This window comes from Nipponia nippon, unplaced genomic scaffold (assembly GCF_047370975.1).
Source record: "Nipponia nippon isolate SJK-2023a ecotype South Korea unplaced genomic scaffold, ASM4737097v1 scaffold_5, whole genome shotgun sequence".
NCBI classification, from domain to species: Eukaryota; Metazoa; Chordata; class Aves; order Pelecaniformes; family Threskiornithidae; genus Nipponia; species Nipponia nippon.
This window is the reverse complement of record NW_028262369.1, coordinates 58514846-58533756: the sequence shown is the minus strand read 5'-3', so window position 1 is coordinate 58533756 and position 18911 is coordinate 58514846. Positions and strand designations below refer to the sequence as shown.

General features: G+C 43.2%; 1 protein-coding gene across 2 annotated transcripts in view; it reads left to right on the top strand.

Moving 5' to 3' along the window:
* Nucleotides 1-12889, top strand: part of IFT54 (intraflagellar transport 54) — a 45456-nt gene extending 32567 nt beyond the window's left edge. For both annotated transcript variants that reach the window (XM_087730498.1, XM_087730499.1), the window contains exons 14-15: nucleotides 9551-9774; nucleotides 12477-12889. In XM_087730498.1, the coding sequence (XP_087586624.1) occupies nucleotides 9551-9774; nucleotides 12477-12642 (390 nt within the window). In that variant the 3' untranslated portion in view covers nucleotides 12643-12889. The remainder of the gene's footprint in view (nucleotides 1-9550; nucleotides 9775-12476) is intronic.
* Nucleotides 12890-18911: the final 6022 nt, after the last annotated feature.

Genomic DNA, 18911 nt, shown 5'->3' with positions numbered 1-18911 from the left:
AACCATGGTAGACAGTAGACTGTTTTAAAAACCCGGTCTTATCTAGAACCTTTATAACTTTATAATTGCCTCTACAATCTGCAGCAAAAGTGACACAGTGTTAACTTTTAGGATTGGAATTTTGGGAGGGTAAAATCAACAATCCTCTCCTCTTAAACCGAGATACTCCCATATGCTTTTGTGTCCAGTGGTAATGGGTTATGTTGCCACACAGACCAGCCTTTTCATTTCTTCCCTAGCAAGTTGAGAAAGTTGGGAAGGCAGATCAGACCCCTGGGGGAGTATCTTCCAATCTGAAGTTTGGGACTGTCTGAGATCCAGGCCTGCTTGGCTGGAAGAAAATTCCTTTCATGTATTGCAAGGCTGAGGTTAATGAAGAAAGTTAGTCCTCCTTAAAATAGGAAAACACCTTTAGTTTCCTGCTCATAACCTGTTATGAGTAGTTAAAGCTTTATCCAAGTTGCTGAATCACATACCATTTATTATAAATGTGCAGCTTGTAGCGTCTGTGTACTGATAATTGAAACACTGTTGGCAATTTCTAATGAATATGTCTGATGTGAAAATTTGCCTGCCTGAATAAGTTCTGTCTTTATATAACTGTTTGGAGAAAAGAAGGGGTAAAAGTTGATATTGCTCTGTTTACGCAGTAGCTCTAAAGCTCATTACTTGAGTGCGTATTGAGCTGGCACTTGCAAGAACAAGAGATGGGCTGTTCCTGTTCCTGGTTTTATAACTAGGTGGTGCTGTTGAATCATCAGACTCGAGACTAAGTTTTGGTAGTAGTTCATTTAATAATGTCTTCTGCCAGTACATAATTGTGCTGTAGGCTGTACTGTTTGGTCTTGTGTCCTGTCGACTTAAGCATTGGACATAGAGAGGGACAATGGGGGAGGGTTTACAAAAGTGCATGGATTTCATGCTCGGGAAGCTTCCTCTGGTGTTTGTGCTAAATTTTCTGGGTTTTTTTCTGAATAAGAGTAACTAACTAAAACGATTCCCTTTTAACCCCTTAGATTTTTTTTAAATGCACGTGAACAATTGTGTCCTTCTACAATAACCATTTAGTCCCATTGCCCGTTTTCAGTCTCTAAAACATTCATTCAGTCCTTGTTTGTCTTTTGTTGCATCTTTTGAAGCACTGATCTGTGTTAGCAGCGCTGATAATAGACAACTAATTCTGGAAAAAAACGTGCTGACTTCCTAGTCCATCATGTGAAAACTTGCATACAACGCTAAGCTGCTGGAATATCATCTGATCTGATATCCAAGCAGCTGGCTGCTACTGCACTAGGTTTCTTTGCTGCTACTGCTTTTCAAATTATGTTGTTGAAGTCATTGTGATCCAGAGAGGAGTAGCGTAGTTTTCCTGACAGCAGAGGAAAAAATCAATGGAAAAGATGATTAAAAATGCTCGGAGTTAGTGACTGGGACTTAAGAGATGTAGTTGAGAAAACATGAGCTGGAGACATTACTGAATCCTGGGAATTTATTTTAGAGGACAGAGACACTGTGACGCAGGAGACAGTAAAAGTGAAAAATACATTTCCAATGTGGCGTTGCCTCTGGGAACATTTCAGGGACCAGATATGCAGAGGTTAGCAGGTGGGGTCTGGCATGCTCGTGTGGCACTAGCATCATGAGCATGTCTCACGTCTGAGGGATGTTCCGAACATCATGAGGAAGGCAGTAGCAAGATTTATTCTTGCGAGACTGCAGACCAGCAATTTTGGGAGGAATAGTTACTGGTCTGTGGAATCTTTTTGGAGAGAGGCAGCAAAAGTAATTCAAAAGAAGGAAGAGTTTCAAGTGGTTTATTCCTGCCAAGTGGTCTAGGCAGGCAAGTGGAACCACGTCCTGTTATGTTGATGGGACTGCGAGAATGGGTCAATGAAGTCTGGCCAGTGTGCTGTGTTCAAGTGGTCGTAGGTTTTGTGCCAGGTCTAGCTCTGCAGTCTGCTGGGAAGCAGTATCAGTCTGGGATTTGACCATTTCTCCCCAGACTGTCAGCTCTTCTATTTAATTTGTTTTCCATCAAACTCTCCAGAAGAAATATCTTCTACATCAGTATGCAACTGTATTCCAAAATGTATTACGCAGTGGAGAGTAAAATGTAATTGTACTTCTGTATTTTGGAGTAAGGTAACCAAAAGTCCAGTGAAAATTTGAAAGAATACTTGCTTTGGGAAATTACGTCTGATGAAATGAAGGTTTTCCTTGTGTCTGTCAGTAAGAATGTTCATCTTCCCTCGTTTTGTTAAACTATTCAATACATACAAAATAAATGAAATATTTTTCCAGTTATATTCATTAGTGTTTAAAGCCTTGTTCTTCTGCCAGTTGGGAAAATGAAGGGAGAAAAAAATATGTTTGTAGTCTGAGTGCTGGAACGTTTGGCTAATACTTTATTAAGTCCAATATTCAGCAAAAAAATGATCAATGGATCTACCTGATTTATTGTGGATTAATCAACTAGAAATTAGGTGAGGTTGGTGAATTAATACTTAATCCAAATGTTACACTGGTGCACTCTTGGGCATATTTCACACCTTTACTTCTAACTGCTGATTACTGAGGAGCATTTATTTGCATTAAAAGCATTCTTCTGAAGCCTTTTATGTGCTGCATTTCCCAAACATGCATTTGCTTTTTAAGAAGTTTTAATAAAGAAAAAGAAGAGGAAAGGAAAGAAGACTGGGACTTTAATCATCTAGGTTTTGCATGTGCAGAAACTTAAAATAATATACACAATTTTCAGGTCAAACAAAGAGGTCATTCTGGAAATACACAAGATTTTTGCTGCCTTGATTAGCTGTGTTCAGCCTAACAAATTCCTAAAAAGACTTCCTAAGTGTATTTGTTTAGAATCTAACCCTCTTATGTTAAGCAGAGAAAGAAACAGATGTTACATTTTGTGTTCCACTTCATTTATTTGATGTGTGGAAAATGTAGGCAGGTTATTAAATAGTTTAAGCAAGTGGGATCACAGAATTCCCATCTTTGCACTACCAAATACAGTTCACAAGCTTCAGAAAAGAAACAGCTTTGAGGTTTGTGCTAGGAACAAGTGATATTAAATAGCTTAGCACCTGGATAATATTAACTTTAATTACAAATGTGATAAATTAAGTATGTACTTCTAAGCTTAGAACAAATACAATCATTGCTGATTCTGTTTGTTTAAAGTTCTTCAGGTCATTTATTTTTACATTAATCCATCAGCTGCACAACATTGGGTGTCCCCTCCAGTCAGTGCAATTAGTAACGTGTCATGTTAACCAGATGTATTCATATGTCCCACCATTTAAGTATTTTGAAGAGGCTCACCATTCAAGACCACAGCTTCTCAGCATCCTGCCAGCTTAATATGTCATAAGAAATGCTGACAGTAAATTTTAAGAGGAGTTACCTGCAGAAGGGCTTTCATCTTTGTGTGACAGCTCTGTTCATGGTGATGTGACGTTAACGCAGTGATCGGAGTAAAGCTGCAGTGAGAATTTTTTGGTGCAAGCATGCAATTCCTAAAACATAAGAACTATACCCAGAGTCTGGTTATGGACAAGCACCATAGGAGCTTAAATTGAGTGAGCGTATGCTTGAGTGTCCTTGTTACACTACTACCAACTCTCAGAAAAAAACCCTGTGGTCCCCAAGTAATTGTGTTACAAGCTGTGAACACAGGAACAGAATTTGTGTCACTCTTGTGATATTCCTGGTATGATGGCTCCTTTGCTGTGGCCTTTACACACAAAAACACAAAATGTTCTCTCCTGTGGGTACAGTATAAATACAACATAAGACAGCAGGTGGATATTTTAAACAGAAAGGATATATAAAAGTGCAGTGAGACAGCTGTGATTTCCATCCCTAGGAGAGGATGCAGTGCATCAGCTGTGTACCAGCAGTGTGTTGTAGGACACAGTACAGGTGACTTTCACATATTTCAAGAAGCTTATCAATGGATTTGGCTTGGATATTCTTCTGGGGCATAGACTGGTGTGAAAGCAGTTGGTTAACACCAAGAACATGTCTATTGCAAATTCTTTTTGAACAGGGAAGAGGCTGCTGTTTCAAGAGAAGGAGGTCATGGACCCAGAGTTTCAGCAGTGTGAGCAGAAAAGGAAAGCTGGGCAGGACTGGCACCCAATATGCCATTATGGCTGAATTAATACTATCTGCTATCGTTAATTACGGCTAGAGTTGTCTCTTGGCATGTGTGTGGTCAGACTCATAGGATTCTGCTTAGCGTGCTGGATACTGAACCAAATACACGAGGAACTGATTTCTCCCCAACACAACTGAATGTGAAGTAAGGCAGACTCGCTCTGGGGGCTGAGATGGGGTGTTTATGTACATCTGAAAAGTCCAGCTCTTTTTAGAGGTATCAAATGTGAACTGGGATTAAAAAACCACCACCCCCCACCCCACCCCCCCCCAAAAAAGGGAAAAAGCCTCTTTTAAAGAGCTGTCCTTTTATTTTCTTTTGGTGCCTTCCAACTCAGAAACAGGTCAGACTAACTCTGGTAAATCTAATGGTAAAGAACATTGTGTCTCTGATTCTGTGGCCTGTTACTGAACTCGGTACCTGGCATAAGCAGAAAAAGCATCCTGTTCATTCGAAATGATTTAACATTTACTGTTTTGCCTGTGTTTCTGTGAAAGAGTTTCTTATGGTGATCCCTAGTGGATAGTTACAATCTACTTAAAATGCAGACTCTGTAAAAACCAGGAAAAGAAAACACCCTTTATGATCACAAAATATTTTGTACAATAAAAAAACCCACCTTGTTGTTTTTGCATTGAATGTATCAAAATTACTTGTCCAAAATGAAGTTTCTGTCCTGTCCTATAGAAAGAGGTAGGGGGGAAATGGTATAGCTCAATAAAACTATGATTACTTGGGTCTGTTTTCATAATGGGACATAATACAATAGTTAAAAGAGGCTGTAGAAACTATTAAGTGCTTGATGGATGTTTGTTCTAATTTGATTCATATTTAAAAATTGTTAATTTAAAAAATGGAAACAAAGGAGAAGCTATATAAAAGTAAGCAAATACTGTTTATAGAAATAAACTTTTCTAACAGTGGGGAAAAAAATATCTTATCACCTCTTTAGCTTAGTAGATGTCAGGCACTTCAAAAGCCCCCAACAGCCCAGCTATCGGAAATGGATGTCTTGTGAATAATCCATTTTATGTAGCTGTGCACGCTGCAGTATTTATACTGATTGCTTTAGTGAGGGTAAATTAAACACAAGTAAATTCTGGTGAGTTTTGGAGCCCTGTTGATAATTTCCCTTTCATTGAAGAAAAAGAAAATTCCTGTTTTTTAATTTCTCAGGTCCCTGCATCCGAGTCCACGTTGTGTTCTGTTCGCATTGAGGTAATGGGAAAGGCAGACTTTTTCCCAGGAATCCAAAATAAACATTTATCTTGGTGCCTTATGAAAAACACGAAGGAAAGGAAGCCTGTTGGGCCTACAGAAGTGATAGAGGCTTTTATATGAGGATAATTTATTGATTCTTGGGCTTTTGTGAAAGGAGAGTTCATTGAGGTGTATGGCCTAATTAAATAGACTGGAACAATTCTGATTCTGGCATTTTTCTTAAAACTGAATATATCCTGTTACACGTTTGTGCAAAATGAGTAAAGGTGGCATTCAGGAGTCTTACCACCCATGTTGTCTGTTGTAATAAGGCATCTGCCATAATTCTTAGTGATTTAGAAGAGTGTCCCACGTAGGTTTTAACCCATAACTGTAACTGTGAGACTGAGAACAGACAGTATGCTTCCCTCCCCCACCTTAATTACTTATAATCAGCAATAGCTGGCAAAGCTTGAGTGCTTCATAGCGATAATTCTCTGTCCTGAGCTCAGCATTCTGTAGACTGCAGGAAATGTAACATGGCATCTTGGTAGGACAAGTGTTAGTGAAGTGAAAGAAAGGATTGATGGTTATTTTTGAGCTCATGTGAGGAGGGACAGCAATGTGCCAGCTGAGCTACTGCACCTTCAGGTGTTGGGAAATTTTTCATGAGAGCTTGAAATTTAAGTGCTTCTCTTTTAAAGAGAGATATACTAAAAAAACTCTTGCATGTTCTTACACCACTTAGATATATAGTATGTGTTTCAAAGACACGGGGTTTTTTAACAAGGCTGTTGATGTACCTGTTTAAGTCTAAATACTATTTAATAGATTTTTAGTGGTAGTATGTTTCAGTACTTGAAATGACTTTGGATGGGATAATGTTTTGTCCTTTTTATGTCAGTTTTGAAGATTGAACTACACAAAGAGTATGCTGGAGTTACAGGGACACTTAAATTATTTTTGAGTATTTACTAATACACTTTAAGGGCATCTTCCTGATTAATAGAAAATATTCCATGGTGCTTTATTTCCACTTGAGCTTTTGAAACAGCTGTGTATTTTACCATGGAATATTTCAAATTGTTAGCTGGATCTATGTTTTAAAGTATACAATTCTGGTTTGCTTGTTTACTGAATTGTGGGATTTTCACTTATTTTTTATTTTTTATTTTTATACCATACTTGCTGGTGTTGATAAGTGTGGCTGCTTGGACTGTCAAGGTATCAGGGAGGTCACACCAGCATTACAAGAATGTAAAACATAGAACTCGGCATTTGGAAAATAAAAATGAAGCAGTCTTCAGGTTTTCACACACCCAACTATATCCTCAGATAATGGACTGGCTGAGTCTTCTTGCTTCTGAGATAATTGTATTTGAAACAAATTTCTTCTCTCTTGGCTGTGGCTTCTTATAATGGATGGTGGGGGGGGAAAGTGGTAATGATTTGGTGCACGTAGGAGGAGAGGAAAAACAGAGCAATGGGACTTCTTCCTGGGAAGCTGTTGGATCTGATACAACTCTGCTCTGCTGGTGAAGTGAAGGTGATTGTCTTTATAGGTAACTTCCCAATTACATGTGGAAAGTATGGTGCCATGGATTAAGCCTTCCCTATGGCTTTGGTGGAGCACAACATGGAGCAAGGACTAGGAAAACAGAGTTACAATAGAGAGCAAAGGGGTTGAAACACTGTGAAAGTGCAGATCTGTTCATACATCTTTACTAGCTGCAGCAAGGCAGCAGGGCGAAAAAGTATTTCCAGGAGAGAAACTCTTGTCAGCCTGAGATGTGTGCTGAGCCCTAGTAAATGGCTGGTGTGCAGGACCCAGTCCTGTGATCTGTGCTTTCTGGGGTACTCGGGCAAAAGCTCTCTTCTCTGGGGAGCTGCAAGATCAACAGGGAGAGAAGCTGGGTGACACTGATGGCAACACAGTTGGCTCAGAGGCTGGCCAAGGAGGAGACCCAGGGGAGATCTGCTCAACCCTAAGCAGCTGTGCTAGGAACAGGGGTGCTCACCAGCTCTCGGGGGACAAAACGGGTCAAGAAGCAGCACTTTCATCTTTGCATCATAAAGGATAGCAAACACATCCAGAAAGTATCTAAATAACGTGTTTTATGTAATGTAGTATAATGAAACACCTGCTTCTGTGAGAGAGGGACGGGTCGAGTGAGAAAGAATTAAGATGAGTGTTATTTTTAACAGTTTAGCCAGCACTCACGAATTGACTTAGGAAGCAAAGGCCACAAGTTCAGCAGCATTTGTCACTTCAGGCCAGTTCCTAATTAAACAACTTTAACATATAAAATTGCACTAAACTCAGAAGTCCCACAGTTTTAATGCGCCGCGTGTGTGGTAAAACACAAGCATCAGATGTAAGTAAATCTTAGCCTTCAAATCTTTAGAAGTATTTTTCTAATATCTCTCTCTCTCTCTCTATATATATATCTCTGAGTTCGTCAGTAAGCCAAGGGCTGCTGAAATGTGTTTGGCTGTAGTCCCTGCTGCCTCCAAACACAGCTGAACAAACAGTCCACAGCTCACACAGGAAGACAGGCCAATTGGGTAGGAGGGCAGGAGGGGACAGCGTGGTAGATTTGGTGTCCCAGCACGAGAGAGAAGCACACTGCCACCTCTGTTTATATAGCCACCAGGAACTGTGCTTAGGAATTGGTTGATCCTGCGGTTGGGGTGGTAGAGAAAGACCTTTCTAGTTTTCTGGCATACGTTAAATGACTGAAATTACTTTAAGTAAACTTCATCTAAAGCTTTGTGTGTCTTGAAGAAAAACTCGGTTTGGGAATTCGACCTGTAGGGCTCTTGGAAAGAAAGAAAAATTAGGTTGTTTTTCTTGATGGTGGAGAAAAAACCCAGCGGACTTTTCTTTAATGGTGATTGTTGTTTTCAGGGAAGGCTTTCCTGGAATAAAATTATTACAGTGTGTTAGTAATGTGGCATCACTTTGCTCTTTTTATGGCATCCTTTTGCTCTTCGTGACTTTGCCGCTTTAGCAAATGCTTTCTCTGTATTTAACTTGCAGTAAGCTAGCAGGCTTCAGGAGATTGACCACAGAGACTCTGCTGGCTGCACATGAGGGAAGTGTGCACAAGACCAAATTATTTTTGAGTAGTGGAGTTTATTGAGGCCACATCTGCAGCCTGCATGATTTTACAACCACTGTTAACAGGAGTACAAAGCATGGAATAACCGCCGTCTATTTTAGCTGTACAGCGTGAAGTGCTATTATTAGGACCAGCATTAGGAGCTGAAAATCCAGATACAGACAGTGGAGGGAGAGGAGCATCTTGAAGGCACTGATATAGAGAACTAGGAGGAGGCTGTGCCCTTCAGCATCTGCTGTAGATCCCAAGTAGCAGCAAAACACTGTGGCAAGCAGGTCCAATGAACATTTAACATGCGGTAGCGTGTAACATCATGAGCGGGGATGCTTCTGCTTCTCCAAATTGCTGCCTTTCAGATTTCATAATCGTCTTCCTCCAGAGTTTAACATGACCTTTTTTTCAGTGTCGTTGTGCACTGTGACTTGCAGCAGTATTGAGTAAATGCCTCCACATCCTGGTGCAGGGCTCTGGAGTGACACTGTGACAGTCCAGCCTTGCCCCATAGAGTGCGCAGGGGGAGGATGGATGGATGGATGTGTAATTTACACAGTGAACGCGTTGGCAGCCAGTGGCAACAGAAGATTGATGACAAAAGTGTTGAGAGCTTCTGTTCAATGATGCCACATTAAGCCACAGAAATTTCCCTTTCAATATATAGAAATAGGTTGAAGTAAACCATGACTGAATGTGAAGGAGGTTTCCCTCCCCTACACCCAGTGCTTTGGGAAAGATCATGTTGGGAATGAGAACATCATTGAGATCATTTATGGGATCAAATACTAATTTTACTTTTGTGCACTTGTGATCTGAAAAGCAATTTAATATTGCTGATGCTGTTGCATGGTTTTGTAGCTGTCCTCTGTAGCAGTGGTGACTGAGATATGGCATGCTTATCTACTTCTAGACTATTGCTTCGTTTCTTCTCTTTCATTGCAGACTGTCATTAACATTTCTCCAGACACTTCACAGTTAGCAGTCTCTAAAACATTCTTCATTCAATACCTCATGTACAACAAACACTTTTCCTAGTTTTGATGCTTTCCTTTTTCATCCTTTCTATTAGGAGAAGCCCTTTGTATCGGAAGCAGCTAGGAAAAAAGAGAGAGACTTGGTAGCCAAAGAAATTGAGAAGTTTCAGGTCTCTATTCAGACTCTGTGCCGGAGTGCCCTTACACTTGGCAGGATCATGGATTACATTCAAGAAGACATGGATGCCATGAAGAACGAGTTGCAGATGTGGCGGCACGAGAACAGACAGCATGCAGAAGCTCTACAGAAAGAGCAAAGGTGAGTGTGGTCAGGGAAAGTTTGATTTATCTCTCGAGACAGATTTCTGTTTTTAGGAGAGGGGAGAGTTTTGCTCACTTTTCAAAGCAAATTTGTCATCAGTCATTTTTGTGGTTTTGGGATTTTTTTTGCAGTCTGAATTGTTTTTTTGAAGTGCTAAAGTCTTAAGGTCTATTCAGCTAAATTTCATATGATGTACATGACAGCAGAGATGCAAACGTTTATGTGAGGTGAGAGGGCTTGATGTTTTGTTTTCTTCTTCTCACAAATATATAAGGAGCAATGGGGGAAGAGCTTAGTAAACAAAGTAGATTTTGAATTGGGACTAGGAGTAGATTCCTAAATCACAACCAGCTCTCTTTGTGCCATCGAATTCAGTGTGTTCTGCAGGGGTGTTAATAACAGTTGTCATCTGTGCAGGGTTAAAAAACAACATTGGAAAGCCAGGAGAGTGAAGGTGGTATGCATAATAGAAACAAGGAGGTCAATCCTAGAAACAGTTTCTTTGGCCTTACTTGTCTCACCAATGTGTCTTTATGCTCCTTGAAAACAGAACTTCCCTTCCAGTTGTGTGTCCTCTGATCTTAAACATGAGCTAGATATTGATCTTCTTGATTCACAGTCAGCCTATATAGATTTGCTGTACCCTGAATCCACGTGCTTCATTCATGCAGAAGCAAGTATGCGTGGTATTCCTAGCTAAGTCCTATCTATGTAGGTAGCAATGTGTTAAATGTTGGAAATTTACAGCTGCTGGCTTAGTCCACTGGCTGGAGTGGGAATTAGGGCTTTGGTTCACATATAAAGTGTAATGATGTTAATTCCTTGCACTTACATAGCACCTTCTATCCCAGAACCTTGACAGGCTTTAAAACTCTGGTTGGCCTCACAATGCACCGCCTCTGCAAAGAGAAAGGAAATGGTTTTTGGCTTTATTTTACGGTTGGAGAAACTGAGGCATTGACTCACTTGCCTTTGCACCACACCTAGCGACAGGGAGCAAGTCTCAGGCCTTTTTCCAGGCATATGCTTACTCAGTGGATCCACTTTGGCTTTGCCAAACAACTTGTTTATACTTCGGCTGGTTTCCCAGCACAGTGACTGTACGTGCTTCACTGGACTCGTATGTCCCCTGAGTTCCCAGGCAAAGTGTACTGAGGACAAGACAGTCTCCGTGATATTGGTGCAGGACAGAGAGAGGGAGTGGGAAGAAGGAACTGCCCAGCTGATTTTGTTTGCAGATATATGTCAAACCAAGCTTTACAATGGCCAGCTGTTTTGCGCAAGACTGCAGGCAGGCTAGCATCCCTTCAGCAGAGCCGCTCAGTTCCCTTTCACGCGCTAAGACTGCCGCAGCACTTGACAAGGTTTCATATGAGATCCTAATCAGATCAGTGTAGTGCTAAGGCATGTCCAATCCTTCAGGAAAGAATTAGAGTATCAGGCATGAAGAAGACAATGCTTCCCATATGTACTCGAATTTGGATGCATGTCTTTGCTTTCTTTGCTTCTGTGAAAGACAATTGAAGGATCCCATTGGGGAAATGTTAGTGCAATTTCTAGTGATGCTTTTTGTGATTTATGCTAATGTGGTAGAGAGGAGGGGAAAACTAAATGATTTTGAGATGCAGACTTTAGCTAATGAGTCCTCAAAGTGGCTGGGTAATTCAGAATGACAGCAGGCTAGTTCAGTCTGTCATTTCCCTGGCTGTTCAGCGTTCCTGAAGATCAGCAAAGCATTACAGAAAGGGGCACATTTGTTTTAAAGCCAAACAGCCCCATTCACTTAAGATGTGTCAGTGTACTTGTGGTTTATTAGCATAGGATTTATTAAATTTCCTGTTAGTGTGGGATTGCCTGCCCTTGTCAGCAGCTAGTGACGGGTCAGTTTTCATATACGTTGCCTCTTCTCAGACGTCTACCTGCTGTAGCTTGGTGCTGCTGGCAGCTGCTGGTGTCTCACTGCTGTCTTGCTGGTTTATCATAAGAAATAGCTGGTAGCAGGCCAGCAACCTCCACAGCAGTGGTAGTTGTCCCTCTCTGCCACGTAGTTCTCTCATTGAAGCTCTTGTGGTGAGGCCTGCAGGGATGGCTGTTACCATGTATATCATGGTTGGCCCCAGGGGCCCCTGTAAAAGGTGGGTGTCCTTAAAATCATAGAACGGTTTGGGTTGGAAGGGACCTTTAAAGATCATCTAGTCCAACCCTCCTGCCATGCACAGGGACATCTTGCCCTCCAACCTGACTTTGAACACTTCCAAAGATGGGGCATCCACAACTTCTCTGGTCCTTGTTGTGTTGTGTCCCACAGAGTCAGGTGCTGCTTCATCCCTGGGCCAGGTGGTTGCAGCTTTTGGCCGGGTAAAATGAAAGACGTGCTTGACTTACGCATAGTGTGGGGTGAAATAACTGCAAAGCAGTTTTTAGCAGAATTTTAGCAGAAATCAGGATTTTAGGAGAAAAACTAGATTAGCCAACTTTACTGTTGAATTGTGGGTGATTTCTCTTGAACAATATTCTTCTCTGTCCATGTTGTTAGCTTTGCCTTTGTGCTTCTTATTCTAAACTTTCTCTCAGGAAGGGTGGGCACAACTTAAAATCTTTGTGAACTTTCAAGTATTGAATGTACTTTCTTGGAGGCTTAAGTAACCCAAAGCAGGATAATAGTTCCAATAACATTACGCTCTTTGTGTCTCTTTCAGCATCACAGACAGTGCTGTAGAACCATTAAAAGCTGATCTGGCTGAACTGGAGCAGTTGATTAAAGACCAGCAAGACAAGATCTGTGCTGTAAAAGCTAATATTTTAAAGAATGAAGAAAAAATCCGGAGGATGGTTCTCAGCATAAACCTGTCTTCAAGAAGGTGAAGAAGGGGGGAAAAAAAAAAGCCTTTGGACTGACTGACATTCCTACCAAATAAAAACAAAATAGCGGAGAAAACTAAAATATGCCTTGTTTAGATATAAAATGTTCAGGGACCAGAAGTCTAAAACTTATATAAAATCCCATTATTGCATTGGTCTTTAGATGTTGATATTACCCAGGTTAAAATTATATTCATTTGAATGCTCAAGTTGCAGAGCTATTAAAAGAACTTGTTTGTTTAGATGTGAACTGCTGTTACTCACTTATGAGGTCTTCACAGCCCACTTTCCCTCCCTGCCCTGTTGAACGCCATTTCTGAGCCACTTCTCTCTACATCTCCTTCTCATTTCCACTGAGGTTACTTTTGAACACGTTGTCATGAAAAATGGGTATTAGATACTTCTTTTGCCCCCTTAAAAAAATGTTCCAATCTCCTGCAGATCAGAAGGTTCCTGAATCCTATTTGTTATTAACAGGGAAAATTATCTACAAAACAATGCCACAAGATCAAGAAGTAAAGCCTTGTGTAACTTGCAATTCTTTGCACCATTACAGAGATGATGTCATGTTTTCAGAGCTATCAGGAATCTTATTAGGAACAACTGAAAATGCAATACGAGCATCACCACGTAAGGGAGCAGAAGTATTTTATCTGCACAGGTGTTAATTCCATTTTTATTGCATATGTTCATTTGGAAAGGATTAATTTAAGTACCTGTTTCCTCCCAAATGCATGTTCCTGTAACTTTCTGTACGTGAATAATTCCACTGATTTTTTTAGTTAACTGCAGATGTCTGTACTGTTTTCCTAATGACCTCTTGAGTGTACTGCACGTTAGAGTCCAGCTTTACTTATTCCTAAATCTGCAAAGTGTATTAGCGTAGACACAACTATATGACACTGCACTGAGCACAGAAGGCTTTAGTCCCCTGCAAGGCTGTTCTCTCAAGATTTTTGTAATGTGGGAGCACATCTTCTCCTCCCATATTGTTTGGATTGTGTATGAAGTGCTAGCATCCTTTTTGTTCCCTCCTTTGATTGGCAAATCTGTGGGTGTTTTTTTTTTCTTCTTGGTTTCTTTTTCTGGTATCTGGACCTCGAAAAACCTACCAAACGGATCACCACCAAATAGCGTGAGTATTTAGTATGTTAAATACAGGCAGGATGCTTTGCTGCATGGGGTTTTGGTGGGAGTGGTGAGGAAGTAGGGGACTTGTGAAGCAATAGGAGAAATATTCTGATCTGTTCTTAACAGCATATGACACTATGGTCTTTGCTTTTGAATTGTCACTTCATTTTTTTTATTTCAATATGTGAACTTAAATGGTGAAGCAATATTGCAGGTAGGGTCCAGAGAGGCAGGACTCCTGCAGTGACCCAGCCCTGCACTGCCACCCTCTCCTACCGTGCATTGCTTCTCACCCAGGATTGGAGCCTGTCCACTGCATCCTGGGTCTCATCACACGAAGGAAAAGGGGTTCAGGATGTCCACCAGAATCCCCAGAGCCCAGAACTGATGGTGAAAGCCTGCGTTCAAACTTTGGAGCAGTTTGAATGCTCCCTCCCTTCTCCCTTTAAATACTTGCATCAAAAAATACAGGGCTTGGTTGGATTGCTCAGACCCCTGCTTAGAAGGTGTTTGACCCCATGAGCCCCTGGTCCCTCGGTGCTTCTGCTGCCACTGCTAGAAGCCACCCTTTAAAAGCACAGAGAGATTTGTTGCCAGTCCCTCAGCCTTTGTCACCGCCTTGGTGCCTTTCCCACACCCCTTCTGCATCCACAGACAAGACCAGCGTGGTACTGCTGGAGCACAGGGCTGGCAGGAAAGCAGTAACAGGAGACCAGTAGCAGGGTATTTCAGGTGTTCTCCAGGGACATGAAGTGATTTCAGCTCTGCCCTGGTTGAACAGGATTTAAATAATGACTTTTCCTTTCCCTCAGCTACTCCATTTGACAAAGTTCCCTTCACCAGACCCCATCTCCTCGTCTTCCCCCTGCTGATGGGTGCTGCATGCTCTTCGTGTGGTGACGTGACCCATGCATTCATCTGTCCTTGCGTTAGAAGTGACTGTCTCCTGAGTCGGAGTGGAAAGCCTAGGGCTCATATAATATGCCTGGGGCTTGGAGGCACTGATTTGATTCCTGGGAGACCTTAGGGATGACTTCTTCCATCTTTATGCAGCTCTTTTCTTATGCTTTCAGCATCAAATATCACATTAAACAAGAATGGTTTAGTGTTAGGGTTTAATAACATGTCTAACCTCTCCTGCAGTCTTAGATGGCGCTCTGACTAGGTTTCCTTTGTTTTCCGCTATGATGGAACAAAGATAGTGCCTTGGAGCTGAGGCTTGGTTTAATTTTAAAGGCAGGTTGAGGATGCAGCACCGAAAAAGCAAATAAACCGCTGTGCCTCGCAAAGGGGAAAGGAGCCTCTCTGTAAATGGATAGAGAAGAATGTCTGTGTGCGCATGCCTGCCTGTGTCTCTCTTGCACACAACGCCTTGCCCGTGCCTTGGGCTTGTATTTCAGCTTGTGGGTGGTTCATTAGCAAGGGAAACTTTGCTAGCGCAGTGGTTTGGGGTTTAAAACCCTTACATTGTCAGGCCCTCCTGGTGCTAATGGAGCCTGACAGTTCTGGGAAGCAGGACTTGTATTTCATGACGTGCCTGACATTCCTCTCTTGTGCAGGTCGGGAGGTAGCTGCCAGCCCCTCTAGGTTAGGGATGGAGAATATTTCTCAGCTGAAAAGGTAGAGCTGCTGGCAGGATCCTGAAACACAGTGGCTAGCCAGCAAGGGACACCGGTGAGGTGACAGGACCTCCCCAGATCAGGTGGGCTTGGCACAGGGTGGAAGGGAACAGTGGGGTGAGTTCAGAGGTCTCCATCTGAGGACATCAGTGAGTGCTCTGGGTGTTGGAGACAGTTCCCTAGGGTGGGAATGGAAGAGGCTTAGTTCTGTGTTCAGTGGTGCAGGGGAAAGGAAGCCTGAAGGGTTGAGGTGTGTGTAATGGGACTCGGACAGAGTTTAGGTACCAGAGGGTCCAACTGTGGTTGTGAGGGACCTTTGCTCACCTGGAACCTTCAGCCCTCAATTCCAGAGACACCAGTGCCAGGTGTCCTGAGTCCAAATGTGCTGGCTCTTCTAGGTTGCTTCTAGGTTCAACCTAGGCTGCTTCTAGGTTCAACCCACTTCTTGAGCATTCTTCAATTCACCTCATTGTCAGGCTTAGCTCAAAAATAGGGCTCCCTAGAAAAACCCATTTCTCTGCCTTGTCTGCAAGAGTAGCTAGCCTTGGGCAAGAAAGCTCAGGTAAGGCTGTTTTCTTTGCCGGTGTCTGAAGTTGTGAGATTTGTCTCACCCATCTATGAGTTTATGAGTCCTTCAGTCTCGCACCCTGCACCTTAGCTACAAGATCAGATGTCTCTTCCCATCTCATGGAAGCTATCTGCCAGGGTTCCTCTCTAATTCAACCAGCTCGCTCAAGGGCAGAGCTCGCTCTTGTTTTGGTTCTGATGGGACGTGGTCCTGCCTGGGGGCATGTAGATGTGGAATTAACAGTTCTGCAAATGAGCAGCTCTTGCCAGAGCTGGCACTTGAGTGTTTGTGTTTCAGCCTTGGGGGTAAATGCTGTGTAGTTTGTCTCTTCCCGAACTGTGGCTCCAGGCTGCCTGCTGACCCGGGAAGACAGCGCAACCACCGTTCACATCTCATTATCCTCACCAGCTTGGGCAAAAGGAACACCAGCATCATTATTTTTACCTTGAAATCTGAAATTCCTGATCACGTGTGTGCAACCCAGGACATACAACCTCCAACACAGCCGTGATGCACACGTACCCAAGTCAGATCTGGGTTTCTCCACTCTGTTGAGCTGGTGCCTGATCTTGCTGTAGCTCCCTCTGATCTGGCTCAGCGATACTGGGTTGCTGTGCTGCTGCGGATCTGAAGAGCAGATGGAAACTCCTTCTGCTTGCTAAGCCAGGAGGACTGAGAGGGACACGTTGCTTCCTTCATGGCCTGCCCTTGCTTTCAGCTGACTCCCTGCTGCAATTTGCTGTATTGGATTTCTTCCTTCATGAAGCCAGAATAGTTCAGAGGCTTCAGAGACGGTCTCCTGCCTATTGGGTTACTTCCCTTGAGCACATCTTGGAACTTAAAGGGGAAAATGCCAATTACTTTTAAATGCTTTAGAATTGCAAAGCTCTAGCTATATTTCTGTGTTGGTAGAGAAAAGCCTGGCATTTGTAAGCCAGCCAGCCCCTTCGTCATTTAGGGGATGCAGCCCATTGAAAACTAATTGAAACTGGGCTCCCAAAGAGCTTTGCTTTAAAAACTGAAAAGCCCCAGTGATTTCCACCCCCACCCCCCCCACCCCCCGCAAAGCACCTTGGATCCATCCACTGAGGAGGCAACCACTGCAGCCTGATATTGCTGCTGTGGTTGTAGAAGAGGGCTGGACCATGGCTGTGGAAAGCCCAGCAAATGCAGGGCTGCTTGGGTGTTTCAAGGGCTTTTTGGAATGCATGCTTCTCTGCCAGAAGAGTCCAAGGGGGTGGGCTAGCATATCCTAGATGGCTGGACCCTGTCTCAGCCAAATTTGCACTCTCCCCCCTTCCTGGAGTCTGAATGCACGTGTGGAGGTGAGCCAGTCTAGCATGTGTGATGGACTCGTGAGCTGCCAGCTGTGGAATGATCTTCAGCTCTCGGAGAGCCCCAGGTCTGTCCCACAACGCTGTGGATAGCTGCCTGCAGTGCCGAGGCACATCTCTTCCAAAATGCTGCCTGCCATGTTTTGTGAAAAAATATTAAGAAATATCATTTCTGTTTTCCAGTGAGAAATTTAATTAGAAGGAATTAAAAGGTATAGTTTATAGTTTAATTTAATGTGATGAAAAAAGGATTAGCTCCCTCCCCCTCCTACCCAAATCCCAGCCTAATATGATGGCAGCCTGGCCTCCACTCGCATCCAACAGCCACAGAAGGTAAATGCTTACCAAGAAGAAAAGGGAGAGAAATTCCACCCCAGCTTTACGACTTGTGAAGCAGAGGTTGCATGGGTTAGCCTTATTTTATGTCGTGCTGGGTCCCACAGACTCGACTTCGTTGTGTGCCCAGGAATGACCTGAAAACTGATTTTTTTGGCTGCTTTTGCAGGTCACTTGTGTGCTCAGGTGCTATTTTGGTCCACTGAGGCTCTTGGTTGTGTGTACATGGCGAAGTGTGTGTTCAGACATGTGGAGGAGCATGCACTTGTTCCTGCAAGGTGGGGTTTTCCCTCCCAGGCAGTTTTCCCTTTTTGGCATTTTTTAGCTAGTGACAATGGTTAGGAGCACCAGGCAGAAATGAACGGGAGGGGTTTGGCCCCAGGGACGTTGGCATCGTAGGGTTTTCCCCACACCTTGCTCAAGCCAGTTGGGTGGCAAGTTCTGGTGCACAGGAGAAACACTCTGCCTGGTGGCCCCTGCTCCAGCCCTTCTCTATCATAGACTTTCCAAAGCAAACATTTGCTGTTCAGGGGAAGAACCCAGATGTGGCTTCTTCCTTCAGGATCTGTCAGGCTCATGGTGCAGCCCAATGCAAGAGAGCTTTCTGCACCCTCCCAGCCCTGGTGTTTTTGCCCTGAAATGACCTCTGGGAATCCTTGAACATCTCAGGACTTCAGCAGAACCAGGAAGACTTACAGCACTAGGTAACAGCATAGTTGGGCCAATTATCTTTGGTTGTGCAATTTATTTTGCTCAGAGGCAAGAGGTGGGGATGGGAGCCCTGCTCTGAGGTGGCACAGGGAATCCTTCTCCTGTCATCCTGGTCGTGCCTCGTTTCTGCACCAAGGGATGAGCTGGTCACCAGAGCTGGGACCAGGATGGAGCTCACCTCCTCCATTTACTGCAAATTTGGGAAGCAATGTGGCAGGATCTAAATGGGTTGGCTGGGAGGCATGCGAGGCCAGGCCAAATGACCCAGTGATTCTAGAAAGTCTCTAATCCTACTGTAGTATATACACTTGGTGACATATGTGCTGAAGGCGTTCTCCCCAGGTGCTGTGCCAGAGGCACCCAGGACACAAGGGAAGAGGGTGCCCAGCCGTTGCCTGGCCCGGTACTTCACCCAAAGTGCAGCACTGGGAAATGGACTGTGGGACATGCAATGAAGCGCAGATGCCGCCTTTGAAAATTCATCCAGCCCTAGTGGACAGGGACTATGCCTGCTGCATTATTTTGGTCTCACTCTGCCCTGTGCTGAATAACGTGGAGAAGGCAAAGGTGATG